General features: G+C 53.0%; 8 protein-coding genes across 8 annotated transcripts; 4 read left to right on the top strand and 4 right to left on the bottom strand.

Moving 5' to 3' along the window:
* Positions 1-1,246: 1,246 nt before the first annotated feature.
* On the top strand, positions 1,247-3,135 carry ASPACDRAFT_49716 (cytochrome P450; the record flags this gene model as incomplete). The annotated part of the gene is made up of 5 exons (XM_020202278.1): positions 1,247-1,729; positions 1,790-2,188; positions 2,223-2,522; positions 2,584-2,806; positions 2,846-3,135. The coding sequence occupies 5 exons, from the start codon at positions 1,247-1,249 to the stop codon at positions 3,133-3,135; spliced, it is 1,695 nt and encodes a 564-aa protein (XP_020059938.1).
* A 631-nt stretch (positions 3,136-3,766) lies between these two features.
* Positions 3,767-5,161, top strand: ASPACDRAFT_75151 (tyrosine--tRNA ligase TYS1; the record flags this gene model as incomplete). The annotated part of the gene is made up of 5 exons (XM_020204372.1): positions 3,767-3,884; positions 3,947-4,443; positions 4,504-4,570; positions 4,636-4,868; positions 4,946-5,161. 5 exons carry the CDS (start codon positions 3,767-3,769, stop codon positions 5,159-5,161), a joined length of 1,131 nt encoding a protein of 376 aa, XP_020059937.1.
* A 475-nt stretch (positions 5,162-5,636) lies between these two features.
* ASPACDRAFT_111448 (GMC family oxidoreductase) lies at positions 5,637-6,601 on the bottom strand. The gene has a single exon (XM_020195557.1). It carries the CDS (start codon positions 6,316-6,318, stop codon positions 5,827-5,829), a length of 492 nt encoding a protein of 163 aa, XP_020059936.1. The 5' UTR covers positions 6,319-6,601; the 3' UTR covers positions 5,637-5,826.
* Positions 6,602-7,260: 659 nt separating this feature from the next.
* ASPACDRAFT_56986 (uncharacterized protein) lies at positions 7,261-8,869 on the top strand (the record flags this gene model as incomplete). Its single annotated transcript, XM_020203200.1, has 4 exons — positions 7,261-7,496; positions 7,553-7,593; positions 7,818-8,193; positions 8,461-8,869. 4 exons carry the CDS (start codon positions 7,261-7,263, stop codon positions 8,867-8,869), a joined length of 1,062 nt encoding a protein of 353 aa, XP_020059935.1.
* Positions 8,870-9,096: 227 nt separating this feature from the next.
* On the bottom strand, positions 9,097-9,910 carry ASPACDRAFT_49714 (SDR family NAD(P)-dependent oxidoreductase; the record flags this gene model as incomplete). The annotated part of the gene is made up of 2 exons (XM_020202277.1): positions 9,097-9,222; positions 9,272-9,910. 2 exons carry the CDS (start codon positions 9,908-9,910, stop codon positions 9,097-9,099), a joined length of 765 nt encoding a protein of 254 aa, XP_020059934.1.
* A 2,145-nt stretch (positions 9,911-12,055) lies between these two features.
* On the top strand, positions 12,056-13,691 carry ASPACDRAFT_6669 (uncharacterized protein; the record flags this gene model as incomplete). Its single annotated transcript, XM_020204076.1, has 6 exons — positions 12,056-12,235; positions 12,309-12,371; positions 12,435-13,079; positions 13,208-13,234; positions 13,300-13,533; positions 13,593-13,691. Coding segments are annotated over 6 exons (1,248 nt in total), but the record flags the coding sequence as incomplete, so codon positions are not given.
* Positions 13,692-13,908: 217 nt separating this feature from the next.
* On the bottom strand, positions 13,909-14,799 carry ASPACDRAFT_39209 (uncharacterized protein; the record flags this gene model as incomplete). The annotated part of the gene is made up of 1 exon (XM_020200564.1): positions 13,909-14,799. The coding sequence occupies one exon, from the start codon at positions 14,797-14,799 to the stop codon at positions 13,909-13,911; it is 891 nt and encodes a 296-aa protein (XP_020059932.1).
* A 463-nt stretch (positions 14,800-15,262) lies between these two features.
* On the bottom strand, positions 15,263-16,287 carry ASPACDRAFT_39208 (uncharacterized protein; the record flags this gene model as incomplete). The annotated part of the gene is made up of 4 exons (XM_020200563.1): positions 15,263-15,583; positions 15,689-15,810; positions 15,872-15,979; positions 16,059-16,287. The coding sequence occupies 4 exons, from the start codon at positions 16,285-16,287 to the stop codon at positions 15,263-15,265; spliced, it is 780 nt and encodes a 259-aa protein (XP_020059931.1).
* Between the last annotated feature and the right edge of the window lie 1,684 nt (positions 16,288-17,971).

Genomic DNA, 17,971 nt, shown 5'->3' with positions numbered 1-17,971 from the left:
ATCACCGCCATCAAGCCTCTCCAACCAGTGGGAAACATTCTGATAGCGGACATCTTGCAAAATGCTCTCTATAAGATAGTCCGCATTCGATTCCAGTACATACGACCACAGGGTGTGGAAAATAGGGCTTCCCGTCCGCTCAGCCGTACTCAAGCCACACGCCGGGAGGTTAGTAGTTGGGTGGGTGACCACCAGCGAATCCCTTCTGTTGTATGTTTTTGTTTATTTTTTCGATCATCTCGTCAGTAACCCTTACTGCCCTGTTCTGTTAGTGTTTCCGCCTAAATTCTTCCATGGACTGCATCTTTGCTATCTTGAACTGACGTGACTTTGGCCTATTATCTTGTCAATGACTCGTCACAAACTCTGGAGACAAGTAGTCTCCCTACAGTCAGACCATGGACAGCTACCGTATACTCCTAAATACCTCCTAACGCTTGTAGCTACACACTAATAGACGGTAGTCTTGCTCTGTTGTCTTTACTCCACATGTTGAGCAACAATGGCGTGGGAAGACCCGTCGGATATGCTGAACACAGTGAAACCCCCGGATGGTATAAGAACAAATTTACGGTCGATAAAGATCATAGAAGAAGGATCATCCACGTTGGAGAGCTTTCGTCCAGGGAGGAATTTTGCAGATAAAGGTACTCAGATCATGGCGACCATCGATCGTTGTGATGTTTCTATGATGGTTCTACTTATGGCGGCTGAATTGCCTTTGCTCACGCCACTCGGAAGATTCCACAGGGCGCAAAGCAACATAGGTTTTCATAATCTCATAATCCACCCATGATTCACGAGCTAGTTCAAGTGGAAGGCCGGTTTGAGCTCTTGTGATAGCAGGCTCTGGTCATATAAGTGATACGAATAGTTTGAAAGGGTATTCAAAAATAACTACCGGGTTACCTTGATTGCTTTCAATGGACCTCCCATTTGTTGTACTTGAAATAGCTAATTCTAGACTTGCGCCAAGTGCGGACTAAAGTTGAAATCGAGCGTGGCCCAATTCTCACCAAGATCCCTGCTACTTTAGCCGCTACTTAGATTGCTTGATCAGATTCTAGTCTCTTCCCAGCGACTTTCGATTCTCTGCCTGGTTTCCCCTTCGCCCCCCGTACTGCTCTTGAGCCTTCTCATCCACATTCACATCTCCGTCTTCTACTCGAGCCGTCTCACAGAATCACGACCGCTCGCGCCAACTCATGCCCGTTGTCCCCGTATTCCACCTGACGACTCCTCTACTATGTTACTCACGGTCTTATGCACCGCTCCTCTGGCTTGGACCCTCTATAGCCTAGGTGGTCTGGTCCAAAATGTCGGCCGTGCCCGGAGGCTCGGAATTCCCTATCATGTCCTACCAGCTAGTCCTGTCAATCCGCTTTGGATCGTCCTTGAACCAGTCATTTTCTTCATTCTAGATCGTCTCCCCTTTCAGGTTGGCCGAGTTAGCCACTATGGTCGGCGTAGCTGGCAGTTTGCTGACCGAGCCCAGTCTCATCTTCGCATGGGTGATGCGTGGGCGCTGGCAACCCCATCCGAAGTGTTTGTCTATGTTGCGATCCCGAGGCCATTACTCAGATCATATCCCGTCGTGCGGACTTTATACGCCCAGTGGAGCTCTATAGTACGTCGTCGTCGTCCTTCACTACCGCCCAAAGGCATGAGTCTGACATACACTCATTCAATAACAGAGCTGCTTGATGTGTTTGGTCCTAACGTGGCAACTGTCAGTCTTTTCACTTCAGTCCTCACAAATTCCTCCCGCTTACCGCCATACATTTGGCAGACCCTGGGTGCCGACTGGCAACGCCACCGCAAGATTGTGGCCGCACCGTTCAACGAGAGCTTGAATAGCTTTGTCTGGGACGAGGCCATCGCACAGGCCCAGGCGATGCTCGCGTCAACTGGACCCTCGCCCGCAGGGGGTTTGGGAGCTGACATCCGCACCTTAGCGCTCAATGTCCTTGCAGCGACCGGCTTCAAGCGACCGCAATCCTTCCACAGCTCCCAAGAAGCGCAAACCCTGGAATCTCGCTCCTACAGCGAGTCTCTCAATCTCGTGATGAGGGACACCTTCTTAATCATGATCATTCCTCCCTGGATTCTGAGGCTTCCGGTGTTCCCCAGCCGGTGTAGACGCGTCGGCCAGGCCGTCGAAGTCTTCAAACAACATATGCTTACCATGGTCAACCTAGAAAAATCGCTGATATTACGAGCAGGGTCAGCCAGGCACCGGGACCCTCATGTCCTCCCTGATCCGCGAGTCCGAGGTCACCCGCCACAGCAACCGCAAGCCCCTCACGATCCATGAAATACTCGGGAACATCTACGTAATCAACTTCGCTGGCCACGACACCACCGCCAACACAATGACCTACCTGATGTTTCTCCTGGCTGCCTATCCGGACATCCAGGATTGGATCGCAGAGGAAATCCAGACGGTCATTCCCAAAACCGATCAGGGGAATGTGGGTTACAAGGAGGCGTATCCCAGGCTTAAGCGCTGCCTTGCCGTTCTGGTATGATCGTGGTCATGCTCCTGTGTTGCCGGATAATTTTGTCACTAACACGTTAAAACAGCTTGAGACCGTCCGCTTATACCCAGCCATCCAGGCTCTTCCCAAATGCGTCGCCCCTGCCGAAACCACCCTGCACCTCCCTGAGAGTAACCGCACCCTCGTGCTCCCACATGGAGCCGTCATCTTACCCAGTCTCCTCGCAGTGCAAACCCACCCCCGCTACTGGCCGGATGAGCCGCAAACCTGGCATCCCCGACGATGGATCCAGACTTTGGACACAAATAGTAGCGCCGAGAGCACGAATGACCTTTGTCCCAGCGCAGCGGAGCAGCTCGCTCGCGAGAAGATCATAAAGCCGCGGGCGGGAACTTACATCCCCTGGTCCGCCGGCGTGCAAGTTTGCGCGGGCCAGAAGTTTGCGCAGGTCGAGACTGTGGCGGTCTTGGCTTCCCTCTTCCGCGAACATCGGCTCCGGGTCGTGCTGCAAGAGGGAGAGGATTTTACGGCGGCGCAGAAGCGGCTTGTGACCAAGACGCTGGATACGCATCAGCTGCTGGTTATTCAAATGCGGGATCCGGATAGTGTCAAATTTATTTGGGAATATGTGGGGTGAAAGGTGGGTGGAAGCTTGTTGTAAATACGTTCAAGTATGAAGTGGTATTTGTATAGAATAAGTGAAGGGAGACAGCTGCTGAATTGTGATCGACTAGTGCTTTCAGCATTGCTCGCACTATATTGCCTGAATAATGCTTCGATGAGCATGCCATGGGTGGAGATGGCACCTCTGTCGCATGGTAGATATCATTGTGTTTCTGTCGGGATGCGTGACAGATTACTCTGTGACAGTTGACAGCCTGTTTGTGAAGCAAAAAAGGATTTTCTGGCTCAGATATAGTACAGCAGTAATAGACGCGACAGAGCGACATATCGATGGATGAATGAATCAACGCCATACGTGCGCTCTCTCCCGACAGTATGTAGTCAGCGGAAGGCTGCCGATCAGTGCGGAAAGAACCTCGGAACTTGGAGTCGGACCCCTTCCGGAGCACGGAACAAGTATCTGCCGACCCTGACCGCTTGCATCTGCCACGCCACCTTGACTCAAATTGCAGACGGAAAAGGTATTGTTCCGTTTGCGCCCGCCTCAAGAAAACCATCCCACCATCTTATCAGCCCACTTGCCCATCGCTTGCCTTTTTCCCCTCACAAATCCCACTTCCTGGCCCCGGCTCTGGCTCGACACGATGGACTCCGCAGCGCAGGCACGTTTTGATCTTATCCGCGAGAACCTCGCCGAGGTTCTGAACCCCGAGATTCTCGAGGGTATCCTGGCCGAGGGCCGCCATCCCCGCATCTACTGGGGTGAGTCAGTCTATACCACCACGCCGTAATGCATGCACCAACTAATGGTTCCCTCAAATCAGGAACGGCCACCACCGGCAGACCCCACGTCGGCTACTTCCTCGCTGCCCTCAAGATCGCTCAATTGCTTCGTGCCCAATGCGACGTCGTCGTCCTGCTCGCCGACATCCACGGTTTCCTCGACAACCTGAAGGCGCCTCTGGAGCTGGTGGACAACCGCGCCCAGTACTACCGCAAGGTCATCACCGCCATCCTTGAGTCCGTCGGCGTGTCGACCGAGAAGCTCGAGTTTGTGCTCGGCAGCTCCTACCAGAAGTCCCCCGAATATGTCATGGACGTCTACCGCCTGTCGAGTTTGATCTCCGAGTCAGATGCCAAGAAGGCCGGTGCGGAGGTCGTCAAGCAGACCGACAATGCCCCTCTGAGTGGTCTGCTCTACCCCGTGCTCCAGGTTCTGGATGAGGAGCACCTGAAGGTGGATTGCCAGCTGGGTGGTATGGATCAGCGCAAACTTTTCGCTGCTGCCGTGGAGTGGCTGCCCAAGCTTGGTTACCGCAAGGTATGTCCGCCTCCGATCGTCTCTCCAGGGATTGGCAGAAGGCTAATAGATTTTATTTAGCGCGCACATCTCATCAATCCCATGATTAGCGGATTGAAGGGTGCCAAGATGAGTTCCAGTATTGAAGGTAATATCCATTCTCACACGACCACGCTGAAGCTCCCACACTGACACCTGCACCCACTTAAACAGACAGCAAGATCGATCTTCTCGACTCGGCCGACAGCATCACCAAGAAGATCAAGAAGGCCGAATCCGCCCCCAAGGTCGTCGAAGGCAACGGTGTCATCGCCCTCGTGGAGTACGTTCTCCTGCCCGCCGCCGACCTCAAGGGCAAGAAGGAGTTCCGCGTTGAGCGCAAGGACCAGGAGCCCCTGATCTACACCGACATTAAGCAGCTCGAGGAGGATTACAAGAACGATGTTGTATGTTTTTCTTTGCTCACCTCGCCACTTCTTAGCCTTTTTTTTGCACCTTAACCACTAACTTCAACCCTCTGCAGTTGACGCCACAAATGCTCAAGCCCGCCGTCGCGGACGGTCTCATCAACCTCATGGCTCCCATCCAGGCGGCCTACCAAGCCTCCACCGAGTGGCAGGAGATCACCGCCAAGGCCTACCCGCCTCCCGTAGTCGAGAAGAAGCAGAAGAAGGTCAAGAACAAGGGCACCCGCCACCCCGGTGCTGCCGCTGAGCCGGAGAAGCCGGCCACGGAGTAGGAGATTTGAAGAGGAGGCTTTAGCGTATGATATACAAAAAGCACGTATAGTTCATCTAGAACTTTAGCGATAGATCACTTTTCATGACAAATGACTCTGGAAGTTTTTGATTTCTTTTTTGGGGAGGGGTACAAGCTGTTGAGCGTGGCCAAGCATGGCCTTGGATAGAGCCAGCGGACTGGCATCTGAGTTCCATCACACTAAACGACAATGACGAACGTGTATGTATGTGTTACTCTAATACTAGGTAAGTCGGTATACTAGGTATGGCTTAAGTATGCCTCCTAAATGTCCAGCAATTTAACCTATCAGGGGTGAGTGGTGCCAGCTGCCTGGCGTGGTAAAGTGGAGCCGGTGTCGCACGGCAGAAAAGGCTCTAACTCGATTTAGTCTACGCTTATTCCGACCGTCATTCTTGGGGCGCAATTGAATGTGGCCAGAAGGACGGCAATGATCCTCAGTTCTCATGCAATGTGATTATTCATATCCTGAACGTTGCTTGCGTTCGGTCATACTTCGCGATCATTTATGCAATGACGGCATGGAAGTCTCCTTGTAATGACACTGTTACTAAAACTGCAAACAAGGAAGTGTGAGAGGTCTGAAAAATATATATCATGAGCACTCCGGACGTCTCGAGTTTGCCGCATCTTGAGCAGAGTGTCCTAATCCAAAGAACACAGCTTTCTCCGCGACGGCAAACACAGTCGCCTGGATATTCCCGCGCGGCACCAACGGGAAGATTCTGGCATCGACGACACGAACGTTCGTGGTACGTACACGCGCAGGTGGAGATCGACCACGCCCCCGTCCTCACGCGGCATCATGGCGCACGTCCCCGCCAGGTGGAATGTGGACAGCAGCAACTCTTTCGTCACTTCTTTGGCCTGCCCCAGATCGGTGAGTGGCTTGGGGCTATGCAGTCGCACGCCGTTCTGTTTGAGCACCGCAGCCCTCGACGGCGTCGCGGCCAGTTTCTCCATCCATAGCGCGTGGCGCGCATGCAGTTCAAGATCAAAGGGGTGGCGGAGGATCCCATGGTCAAGAGCCGGATGATCCCTGGGGTTAGCGGAGCGGATATGCACCGAACCCCGCGACAGCGGATAGCATAGCGTCGAGACGAGCGTGATGAAGTTCCCCGGGTGGGCTGGTGACATGAGGGCTTTAATGCCTTTGACTCCTTGACGTGGGTCGAGCTGGAAGGGCAAGAGCGTGTACTGCGAGGTGCGCTCATCTGGGTCTTCGAGGAGTTGTTGCAGGACCTGCGCCTGGTGCCTCCACCGACGACAATGAAGTCGAAGATGGCATTCCTAAGCCCTTCGGTCGAGCCATCCTTGTAGTTAGACATGGCGGTGAAGTTAGGAGGAGTGAAGAAAAGAGGCCGAGACGTCTCCGTGTTGATTGTTAGCGAATCTTACCTCTGGATGAGATCCTGTTTTTAAGGTCAACATAACTCAAAAGTACACTATACACAGTTACAATAAAGTTGCCGCAGCGTGACAGCCAATGTACGCATGAGACGAGCTTTCGTCTGCCGATCAAAATGTGATGAGGTAGGATGTAATTGGGTAAAAAGCAAACATATCGTGATTGCCAGGTAGATTGGACTTTGCGGGTGGCCTGGAGGGTGCAGGCACCGGGGCCTCTATAGCCCGCCGAAGGCTTACTGGCTTCAGGCCTGTCATGCCCACTAGTATCTTCCTGCGGGTCGGAACTTCTCTCATCTTGTCACCTTCCACCTCACCTCACTTCATTCAACGACCAGCTCAACACAACCCTTTCCTCAATGGTCGCCACTTTCCCTTAGCTGCATCTCTCTTGCTTTTTTCTTTTCTTCCTTTTCCTCCTTTTCATATATTCATATTTGCGCATATGAAGCTACGAAGCGAAGTTATGATACATGGTGAAGGGGCCAGAGAACGTCATGGGAGTTAGCCATGCTGTAGATAATGGGAAAAATTACGGATAAGCCCAAATGGTTCAGAAAGGCGGGTGCCTATCTGCATCGCCAGCAGGGGAGTACTGATTGATTTTAGATCTTTAACAAGCACATCGCTGCAAGGTGGCGACGTGAGATCACGGAGCAAGACATCCCCGCCATGATTCCCCTTACTACCGAGATGATTGACTGGATCATCAAAGAGCTTCAGTACAAGGCCTTGTTCTTTTTGCGCCAAGACATGGTCAAGGCCTTCGATGAGGGTATCATGAAATCCGACTATATCGTTCCCCAAGATCTTCGCCTCGCCCTTGTCGCGGCCGTGCGTCCACTTGAAGAAATTCCAGCCAACAAGAAAGATTACCACCCCTCGTCGGACTGGAAGATCGTTAATTAGTACATCCGTCCCTGTATCCGCTGGTTTATGGCCGCACGCGGATTTCCAAGAATAGTGTAACCAACCTTCCCTATATCCTGGAACATACTGCGAGAGGTGAGATTCTACCTGTTCCGGATGAGAGCGGAACTCATGCGCGCCGGCCAGACCACTCTCCTTACCGAACCGAAGACTATAGCCGTCGTTTTCAATGGCTTCCCTGCAACGTGAAGATCTAACCTGACGGCCACTGCCGGATTGCCTCCTACATCAACAATCTCCGCCCCGACATCCATTGCGCGCTTTACGATATGTCATTGAGAAAATCATTACCTGTGCAGTACCTTTGTGGAATGAGACTCTGACACCCTTGATCGAAGACGCCTACCAAAACTTCTACTGGATCGATTATAGCGGGCCTGACATGTCTCCGCTTGAGCCAGAGGAAGATACAGAGTTCGAAGTCGACCCGAAACATGAGGAGCCCATGATCGACGACTGGTCTAATGGTTTGCGCCAGTGGAGAGCTTCGCACCGACTCCCTTTTCCCAAGATCGGAGAGTTCGAACCATTTCCCACGGTAGAGATTGAGGTGGACATGAAAACTATGTTTCCGCAACATGCGTTGCATGTTATCGTCAAGTTGGCCAATATTGAGTTAACCCCGGAAAAGCCATCATACGCAGGTGGGGGTCTTGGCATATTGCAGGGAGAATGGTATGCAACCTTTTCCTCACCACATTATATCTCTCGTCACCCACATTCATCGAATGAAACTGATTCGGCATCATTCGTCACTCCGATTTGGTAGAATGAACATGTCTGTGCAACCGCGGTTTATTACTACTCGAACCATAGATCACTCCTGGCAGAATCTGCTTCTGCCAACGGCTTAACTTGGACGATGTTGTGAAGTTTTCGGAATACGAAGGTTGCCCCTGTGAATGGGTTCCAGGCGCTTTCGGTCACTTAAGTCGTCGGTAGCATGGACTGCCGACAGGGTCTTATGGGTCTTATTCTCACATTCCCAAATATTGTCCAGCATCGAGGGATGCCTTTCGCACTAGCCGATCCGACAAGATCGGGCCATTGCAAGATTCTACCCTTATTTCTGGTGGATCCCAATCTTCAGATCATTTCAACCGCCAACGTACCTCCGCAGCAAGTGGACTGGTTCGAGGAGACTGGCGGTGCGCGTCATGAAGTTCTTGCCAGATGGCTGCCTACAGAGCTGCAGGATATGATCCAGGGATATCTGGGCGGTGATAATCTGATCGGTAAAAAGGAGGCTGAGGATCTACGAGTGGAACTCATGGAGGAGCAATCGGCAGTGTCCAAAGACCAAGGATGGCTTTTCGACCACCACAACATGCCTCCAGTCTGCAGTTACTGACCTGGTACATTTTTCCTGTTGATTGTCCGATCTGCTTAATTGTCAAATTCTTGTATGTGTACCTGTTCGCCAGGGACCGGCGCCGTGAGACATTTCTTCGTACTTTTTATCTCACTTATTGTTTTTTCTCGTTCTCAGAAAGGCCTAGTACCATTCAGAGAGCAATAACAGCCATCAGCGACTTCCTTTCATGACCTATTACCTCCTTTCCTCGTCAAGTAACATCCTCACAAATAATATCCCCCATCGACCACCACCATCTGCCCACTCACAAACCCCGCTCCGCCCTCCAACAAAAACCCCACCACACTGGCAATCTCCTCCGGCGCCGCCAACCGGCCCATCGGCGCGCTCTCCGCATACGCATCGATCATCCCCTCCGTCAACGCCGAGTCCACCAACGGCGTCCGTGTGCCCCCCCGGCGCCACACAATTCACCCGCACCCCACGCGGCGTATACTCCTTCGCCCACGCCTTGGTCAACCCTAGCACCGCATATTTACTCGTCGCGTACGCGACCATCCCTGGCGGGGGCGAGATCGCCGCCGTGGACGCGATATTCACAATCGCGGCGCGGGCATGAACACCCCCTCTGCCTGCGGCCTCGGTCTTCCCACCTGCTGCCGCCGCGTCTTTGTTTAAGACGTGCTTCAGAAACTCCGTCCCCACAATCCACGTACCCCTCAAATTCACATCCAGCACCCGATCAAAGAGCTCATCGCTCTCAATTCCGCCGATCGTAGGCGGGGGGCAGATCCCTGCGCTGTTGATCAGTCCGTCGATCTGAGGGGACTGGGAGAAGATGCGGTCGAAGATGGCGCTTATTCCTGCTCGGGAGGTGACGTTGGTGCTCGGGTAGAAGTGGATGGTCGAGGTTGAGAGGGTGGCGGGGAGGGTTGGGGGTGTGGAGGCGAGGTCGAGGACGTGGATTGTGGGTGGTGGGGTGTCTGGGTGTTTCGGGGTGAGGAGGTGAGTGAGGATCGCGAGGCCGATGCCCGAGAAGCCGCCGGTCAAAACGTAGGTTTTACTTTCGGAAGGCATTTTTTTGATGTTTGGTGGTGAGGCTTTTGGTGGTGGAAGCGGGGAGGGGAAAGGGAAAGTTGGAAGGAAGGGCGGGGGCTCGTGCTTTGTCTCTTGGTTGTTGGATAGTTGTCACTAACTAAAGTAATGATGGGGGCATACCTTAGCCTCGCTGGCTAGCATGAGATGGGTTTGGGCTATGCCTTCCAGAAGTGAATTCATTGGTTCAGTATAAATTAACTGCCCCCAGTCGCAGATTGCTTGAATCAGTACCACCCAAGCGGCTTGTCTGACCCTGAAAGTCGGGTCTCAACGTTCTCCGGGCTAGACCTTGCAATTGGATGGGTGGTAAACCTTGGTTCCTACCTACTCGTCTCACTCTCGAATGAGCAGATACAAGCGACTGGGTTGATTACCATTAAACACCGGAACAGATGCAGATCCGTCATCTTGGAGCTAAGATGGGCTCGGTTCCGTGATGCTCGAAGCGGAAATATCCCGAGGCTTCTACGTGACCAGGCCGATATTCCAGCAAATAGTCATGGTGTGCTGTTGCTGACTCCGGCTTATGTTCTTTGTCTATCTTAGCGCGGTGGATCGGTATCCTCCTTCGTATCACCTCAAGTTCAAGGGCTGTAGGCAGTGCGATTACACCGCGGCCGGATGCCAGGTTCGTGTTCGTCGTGAAGCTTACATACTAAAATCTCACACGAGACTTCGGTCAACAGATCTGATGCAGGAATGCCTTAGGGTTTATTTTGTATACGAGATCTTCTGGGCCCTGCCCGACCCGTCCGGATTCGAGCCCGCAGCGGGGTAACCCGCCCGAATCCTGCGGGCTGAGCCGCTTTTGGGAAGCCGGGCGGGGTACCTGGCCTTAGCCACGCGGCTGACTGTGTATCTCAGGGGTGTGACAGTAGATTTTCTCAACAGTCCCGTAATCTCACATATTCCCTATAATTAATTAGAGTGATGTGACAATGCTTTCCAACCATCCAACGGCCTCAGGAGACATATGGTCACGGATATAAGGCACTGATCCTCTGGAAAACAATTCCCTGCTGAATAGTCTTCCGGGGTTTGCGTTTATGCCATAGTATATTCATTTATAGTTCGAGCCTAGAGTGAACCCTTAACTTTCTTTCTTTCTTTCATGATAAGAACTCTCCTTCCTTTGGGACGCTAGTAGTGCACTTACCTAGCTCAAAGTTAGTTACGTCTGCCGATTTACCAAAGCCATCTATAGCCTCGAGCGACCGGGACAGGCTCTGGCCACCGAAGCCTTTGGTACTCTAATTGTTGGAAGAATGTCGATATTATTAGTCGGGACTATCACGCTAAATTCTCACGCTTGTGAATGAGCATTTGACAGAACACTGTACCCTGTGTTTTGTCGCCGTGCGATTTGCTGTGAAACCTTGCTCATCAACGCAATACCGACTCAAGAACGAAGACGTTCTTCTTTGTTCCTTGGCAGTGTACGCAGCTGAAAGTGGTGGCTGCTTCTATCCTCTCTCACGTCCTATGGACTAGTCATACCCATCGGAGTGGTTCCCAGGATCTGGGATGTAGCGCTCAGGAACAAGGCATAAATGTGCTCGTGACCACCCCGGCGTGGTGGAGCCTTTGCCCTATCTGTCAGCCACTGACCGCTACAAGGACTAGTAATCGACGTAATCACAGTGTCATTCGAAGTTCTGATTCTCAAAGTTACACGCCTCTGGCTGGCGCTGACCAATCTCTGCGTGGATGCTTATTATATCCTGCGGTAATTCGGTGGCAAGCAGAACGCCCCGACGCTTGTTGGATGGCCGCCATGAGGCAATCGAGAGCAGGTCAACGCCTCATGCCTTTACCATCAAGGCTTGTCCCTCACCCTGTGAAACTGACTAGTTCTAGTCTAGCGCTGCCTGTGTTGAGCCTATATAATCCTAAGTTTCATCCTCTCACTCGGGCACACTGTCACGCATGATCGATTCATCTTTTGCCGCTTAACCTTTCGGCAGGCTGGTATTATCCAGACTTTCGGGTCAACGCAGACTGGTCCGGCAGTATCATCCACGAGACATCACAATGGATCTGGGACGTGTGCTCGGCTCGACGGGCAAACAGCTGCTAGATAAAGCACAAACTACCATCATATCCTTGGGCACGGCTGCGGTTCCTGTTGGCCTAGTCAGGAACCTGGTCCTATCAATTCTGTCTAATATCAAAATTGGGACCCTGGAGATTTACTCTCACGACGGCGAAAAATGGAGATTTGGTCATGGGAACGAAGGACACAAAGGTGTCATACATGTCCAGAAGGATACGTTCTGGTTCCGAGTACTTGTATCGGCAGACCTTGTGAGTCGTTCTACCGCGCCGGCTTGATGACCCTCTGTCGACAAAACCCCCTGCTCACGGCTCAATTCCCCAGGGCTTCGCCGACTCCTTTCTGTTGGAAGAGTTCTCGACCCCAGACCTGATGGCACTGATGGAGGTACAGTACATGCGCTAATTTCACCAAAACTCGAATCGCAGCGCTGACCCCTTCCCGCTCCAGCTCTTTATCGAAAACGAACAGCATCTGTCCAACCTCAGCACCACCCCATATCGATTTGTGGCTGCCATCTCGGATGTGCTCTTCCGCACCGTCGACACGGGTACCCTCAAGAACGCCAGTCTGAACATGGCCGCCGCGTACGACCTCTCCAACGGGATGTTCGAAGCGTTCCTCTCTCCGGACATGAGCTACTCCTGTCCGATCTGGCGGGCCCGGTCGCATCCGCAGTACGCGAGCGACACCCTGGAGGCCGCGCAGATGCGCAAGCTGGATCAACTGCTGGCGAACGTGCACGCGCAGCCCACGGACTACATCCTGGAGTTCGGGACGGGGTGGGGCAGCATGGCGATCCGCGCGGCGACGACGATCGGCTGCCGCGTGACGACCTGCACACTCTCCGAAATGCAGTACCAGAGGGCGCAGAAGCGCGTGCGCGCCCTGGGGCTTGAGGATAAGATCACGGTGCTGCTGTGTGACTATCGCCTGCTCCCGGTGCCGGAGGTGCTCTACGACAAGATCGTCGCCGTGGAGATGATGGAGGCGATGGGCGACCATGAGTTGCAGACGTTCTGGGAGACCGTCGATAGGTTCCTCAAGCCGGAGGGAGGGATTGTCTCGATTCAGTCGAGTATTATGCCGGAGTCGGTGAGCAATTTCCCATCAGATATGAACTCAGAGCTAATCCGTCCCGCAGAGATATAGGAATATGTTCCCAAAGGGCGAGGGGTGAGTGTCTTGCAAACTGAAACCTTTTCTGATCTTCTAACACATAGTTCTATTTCAGATTCATTCGTCGATATGTAAGTCTATTCTTCGCCACAATTCGGATTTCGCAAACATGGACTTAATTATCATGAGCGAATAGATCTTCCCCGGAGGCCACTGTCCCAGCGTCGCCAGACTGTTGGAAGCAGTGCAAAGTTCCAACGCCCGACTCGATCTGGAATCCGTGCAGCAATATGGCGCCCACTATGTGAGATGTCTCAACGAATGGAGCAGGAAGTTCCAGCAAAATTTCCGGGGCATCATTGCCCCCCTCATGCGAGAAAAGTACAACTTGTCGGAACACGACGTGGAGGTCTTTTATCGGAAATATATTGTGAGTCAAAAACGTCTCTGTCCCCACAAGGGGTCCGCTCTAACTTGATACAATACTAGTACTACTTTGCGTATACAGCGGCTGCATTCGATACAAAGGTTTTGCACCTCTCCCACGTCACCTTCAGCCGGCCTGGCAACTTGGCGATGTTGGCAGAGGCTTAGACGGGCTTCGTCGTGGTTTACTTTGAGTTTTGGTGTGTTGGGTCTGATCATAGAACTTTGCTTTCTTTCATACAGTCTTTATGTATCTACATTTATTTTCATAGATATTATCGTATTGCATTGCATGTGTGGATCCCAGGGATTCAGGATCTTCCTTTGGAGATAGGAACCCCGCCAAGGGACTGGGTAGATACAACAGGACCTGTGAATCCTAGCTATTGTCCAAGACCATCTCGGTTCTTCTTTTCATCTCATGATCCCCCGAACAGAGCTTCGCCAGCATCTCTCGCTCTCCGTCATCCAAGTACGGATACCCTTTCAAGAGGAAGATACTATCGCGAAACTGCACCGCGTCCGGATGACCATCCCCCTGGGCCTCAAACTGCAGCAGCAGCAGCTCCTTCCACTCCGCATCACCGGGGTCGACATTGCCCCGCGCGACCAGGAGATACTCGAACCAAATAGGATAGTACGCTGCGTACTCCCAATCGATGATGCCGACCAGCCGCCCGGCCTCATTGACCATGATATTGCTGATGTGGAGGTCGCCATGGGTGAGGACGTAATATCCGGACGCGGGCATGCACGACATCAGGTTGTCGAGGATCTGGTCTGGGAGCTCCCGGTCCAGGATGCCCGTCAAATAAGAGCGGATCGCCGCCCGCAGGTCTGCGTCCGAGGCGAAGGGCCCCTGCGCCCGGGTCCGGAACCCCCATTCGTACGGCGGATAGCACGCGCCTCCGCCGACAGATTGGATGCACGGCGAGGTCAGCCGTCGCAGGCGCTGGCGGACCTGGCCCACCTGCGCGGCGATCGCTTTCTTTTGGGTCTGGAACAGGCGGGGCCATGCGTCTTGGAGTGTTTCGCCGCGCATGCGTTCTTGGAGGATGAAGTACCGCCGGTTGCTGTCGATCCACTCGTGCAGGACGCGCGGGGCGGGGATCTTGGGGTCCTGCGCCAGGACTCGCATCACTGCCCCCTCGGTGCAGAGGGCGTCGTCGCTGGGGTATTCTTTGAGGATCTTGTCGGTTCCGACTTGCCACACCCCGCGGTCACCGGTGGCGCTGAGGAGGCGGAGAGTGTTGGGGTTGGGATTCTCCATGTTGCTGTCTGTTCAGATACGCTTGTGGGACGGAGACTTGACTTGTTGTCTTGCTTGTTTAGTATCAAAATGCTATTTATAATGCACTCGTTCCCAGATTCCGTCCACATGTGCAATTGAGATTGCATTACCCCCAGACAAGGAACAGACAAAGCCCTCATATAACAGCGCGGAATATTCCATCCCGGTCAAAGCTGGCGCAGACAATCTGCGATTACACGCGTCAGAAATGACAGTCATAGATAATATCTTCGAAATGTCTTTCATATTGACTATACGTAGACAAAGAGATCCCCTCTCATCCACTGGTATAGAGGACGAGTACACGTGCCATCTCATTCTCCCTCGCTGAAACCAAGTTTAATCCAACAGTTCAAGGGATTCAACAATCACAGAAAGTACAATGAAAGGCTGGAGTATACTCCCATCTACATCTGTCTGCCTGGTTGCGCTCAACGTGCCCTCACGGATGCTTACCATCCATAATCCGTCTCTCGTCCGCCCACGCCATGATCGCATCGAAGTCCTTACACTCATGCACCGCCCCGGTCCCATCGGTCCCGGGCTGCGCCCCCTGGCCCTGGCCCTCCAGGGCGGTGTCACCGCAGCACAGCAGCGACTCCCGCAGGTACTGGAAGCAATGGTTCACATGGCCGTGGGGCCCCCCAGCCGGGTCATCGCTATGCCCGTGATGATAGTAATGGTCGTGTTCATGCGCGTCGCGGGCCTTGTGCATCGAGGGTGTGCCAGCGACGAGATCGTCGTATGCGGACATGATTGCGTACTTTTGTTTCAAACATCGCATTTCTTCAGTTTTATTCCATCAAATTGCAAGAATTATTTTGGTACGAGTGATGGTGAATGAGGGTGCTAAACTGCTCTCACATACCAGGCAATGCATTTGGTGGAAGACCGCCACCGCGTACAGGTTCTTGCCGAACTTCTCGATCGGCGGGGACAGGACGTATTCCAGTTGTTCCGTGTGATTTACCGCGATGAAGCCATTGCCCCCTACCAATCCCACACTTATTAATCATTGATAGCAAGATCGTGTCGATCCGACCCAACTCACGCGGCATGTACGACAGCCAGTTCTCTTTTGTGGCGGCTTTGGAGCTTTCTGTTCGATGGTCCGAGACGGCCATGGGGTCGAGTCGGAAGAGGACTTGATGCGTGGGGACTGGAGTCGGGCAAGGAATCGTCTGTCAGCCGTTGTTGCGGGAACATCTCGCCAACGGAAAACAAAGTGGAGCTCTTACAATCCGGAACCAACCCATTTAAATCGCGCAGGGGCGGCTGCCTGCTCGTCTCGACCAAGTATACCAGGAGCACGATGATCTCGACGAAGCCAACCACCACCACCCCGATGTAGATGAGCGGGCGCAGACAAGCCCAGCGCCGTGATCGGTTCATCTGGTCGATGTAATGGTCCCGCTTGAGCAGAAGCTCATCGGAACCCCGGTGGTCAAACTCTGGCTTGGACGACATGATTCAGAGTGGAGAAGATAGCAATGCAGGAACTGTATGGGGCACGGGACACGGGACACCTACCCACGCGATAGGGACTGTTTCAATATATACGTCTTGGCTACTGTCTGATTGAAATGTCTACATCTCCTCTGATTTACTGCTTTCAGGATCATTCCCACTTCAGCACTAGCTTTACTATTCACCTGGCATCATTCGAAATCCATGCTCTCAATACGAGACGTGTAAAGAGGGGTACCGCGGTGTCCAACAATGAAATCTCGCGGGCGGGTACTAACCCCGAAGCTTAATCTCGGGCTATTGAAACCTCCAATGGGTAACGCTTCGGCTCACTTGCGCCAAGCTTTGCCCGTTCTTCGTACATTTCGCCCGCATCGAGGCCCACTCCCCAAAGGCCCTGCGTTTCAGCAGCAGTGCTAGAGGAACAGGCTCATCGCCTCGACTAAGAAATTACTGTCTATTGTTGAACGCAGTGGTATTTTTGGAGGTGCGCATCAGTCTGCGACGGAGTTTTAGCTAATTCGTAGGCCGAATGATAACAGTCTCCTAACATGACCGGCCGGCCTCTTCGGTCGGAAGTCTTGTTCTGTCCATGTGGGTGCTAAATACCCTGCAACGGCTCGGTGGAGCCCGTAGGTGCAGCCCGCCGTACGTATTCTCATCGATCGGCTTGGCTCTACGTGAGTACGACCCTGAAGTCCACTCGGCTGCGGGCACTGGCTACACACATTCAATACCCATACCGATCCTACGATCAATAAGCCCAGGTCTTTACTATCTTTATCACTTGGCCATGAATCTTGAATGAAGAGGACGTCATTTCTCTTCACGTGTATCGCATGGAAGCCCCATGCAGCTTCTCTTTTGTCCTCAAGCGCCGCGACTCCCCGGCGGCAGGTGGTAGTAGTCCTAGCCGCAGTGATGAGAAATGGCTAGAGCGTATTCTTAGACCCTCCGTGCGGGGTATGATGGCACTAGACGGGCAGGTTCGGTGATTGCGCTTGCCATGGTGGAGAAAGTGTGCCTGGGTGCCTGACCCCCGGCGAGTATAAACCCCCCCTTCGCATCCACCTCAACCTCGCAGTCGCTCCGCTTCTTCGCGGCGCACCGTCAGTCTGTGCCGACCGGGTTCCATACATCCCATCCCATACACCGTCTTCTGCTCGGCTGGTCGTTGAGACTGACATTCCTTGCAGTTTTTCACGAAGCATGCAGACGTCCGAAGGTCTTTGTCACCTTGATAGACCGTCCACCTTGGACAGTCCGTGTCATGGTGCTAGCCTCGAGAATGCAAGCTCTCTGCCTGCCTCTGAATCGAAGCGTCTTCCCCAGTCCGTCTCTGCATGGACGTGCGAAGGAAGTATTCGTCGAGTTCTTTCACACGCTTGCACTTGACCATCCGAGCGAGATAATGCTACCTTACGTTGCAACTCAGTGGACGTCGCTGGTGTCACGATTCAGCATAGCTTGTAATCAAGAAACGTGGGCATCGTGGCCATTGACAATTGTATTGATGTCTATACCTCGAGCAATGACGTGGGCAGCGACCGACCACGACCTAACTAACCGAAGCACAATCATTCCTTCCTGCTGGAGAGTTCCTGTTGGTAGAACAGCTGGGCTACCAAAATTGCACTCGTCGTATCCAGTTTCTATATTATCTACAACACTACTTTATCTTGTG

Source organism: Aspergillus aculeatus (assembly GCF_001890905.1).
Source record: "Aspergillus aculeatus ATCC 16872 unplaced genomic scaffold ASPACscaffold_2, whole genome shotgun sequence".
Classification (NCBI taxonomy): Eukaryota; Fungi; Ascomycota; class Eurotiomycetes; order Eurotiales; family Aspergillaceae; genus Aspergillus; species Aspergillus aculeatus.
The sequence above is the reverse complement of the archived record's forward strand: the minus strand, read 5'-3'. Positions and strand labels throughout refer to the sequence as shown.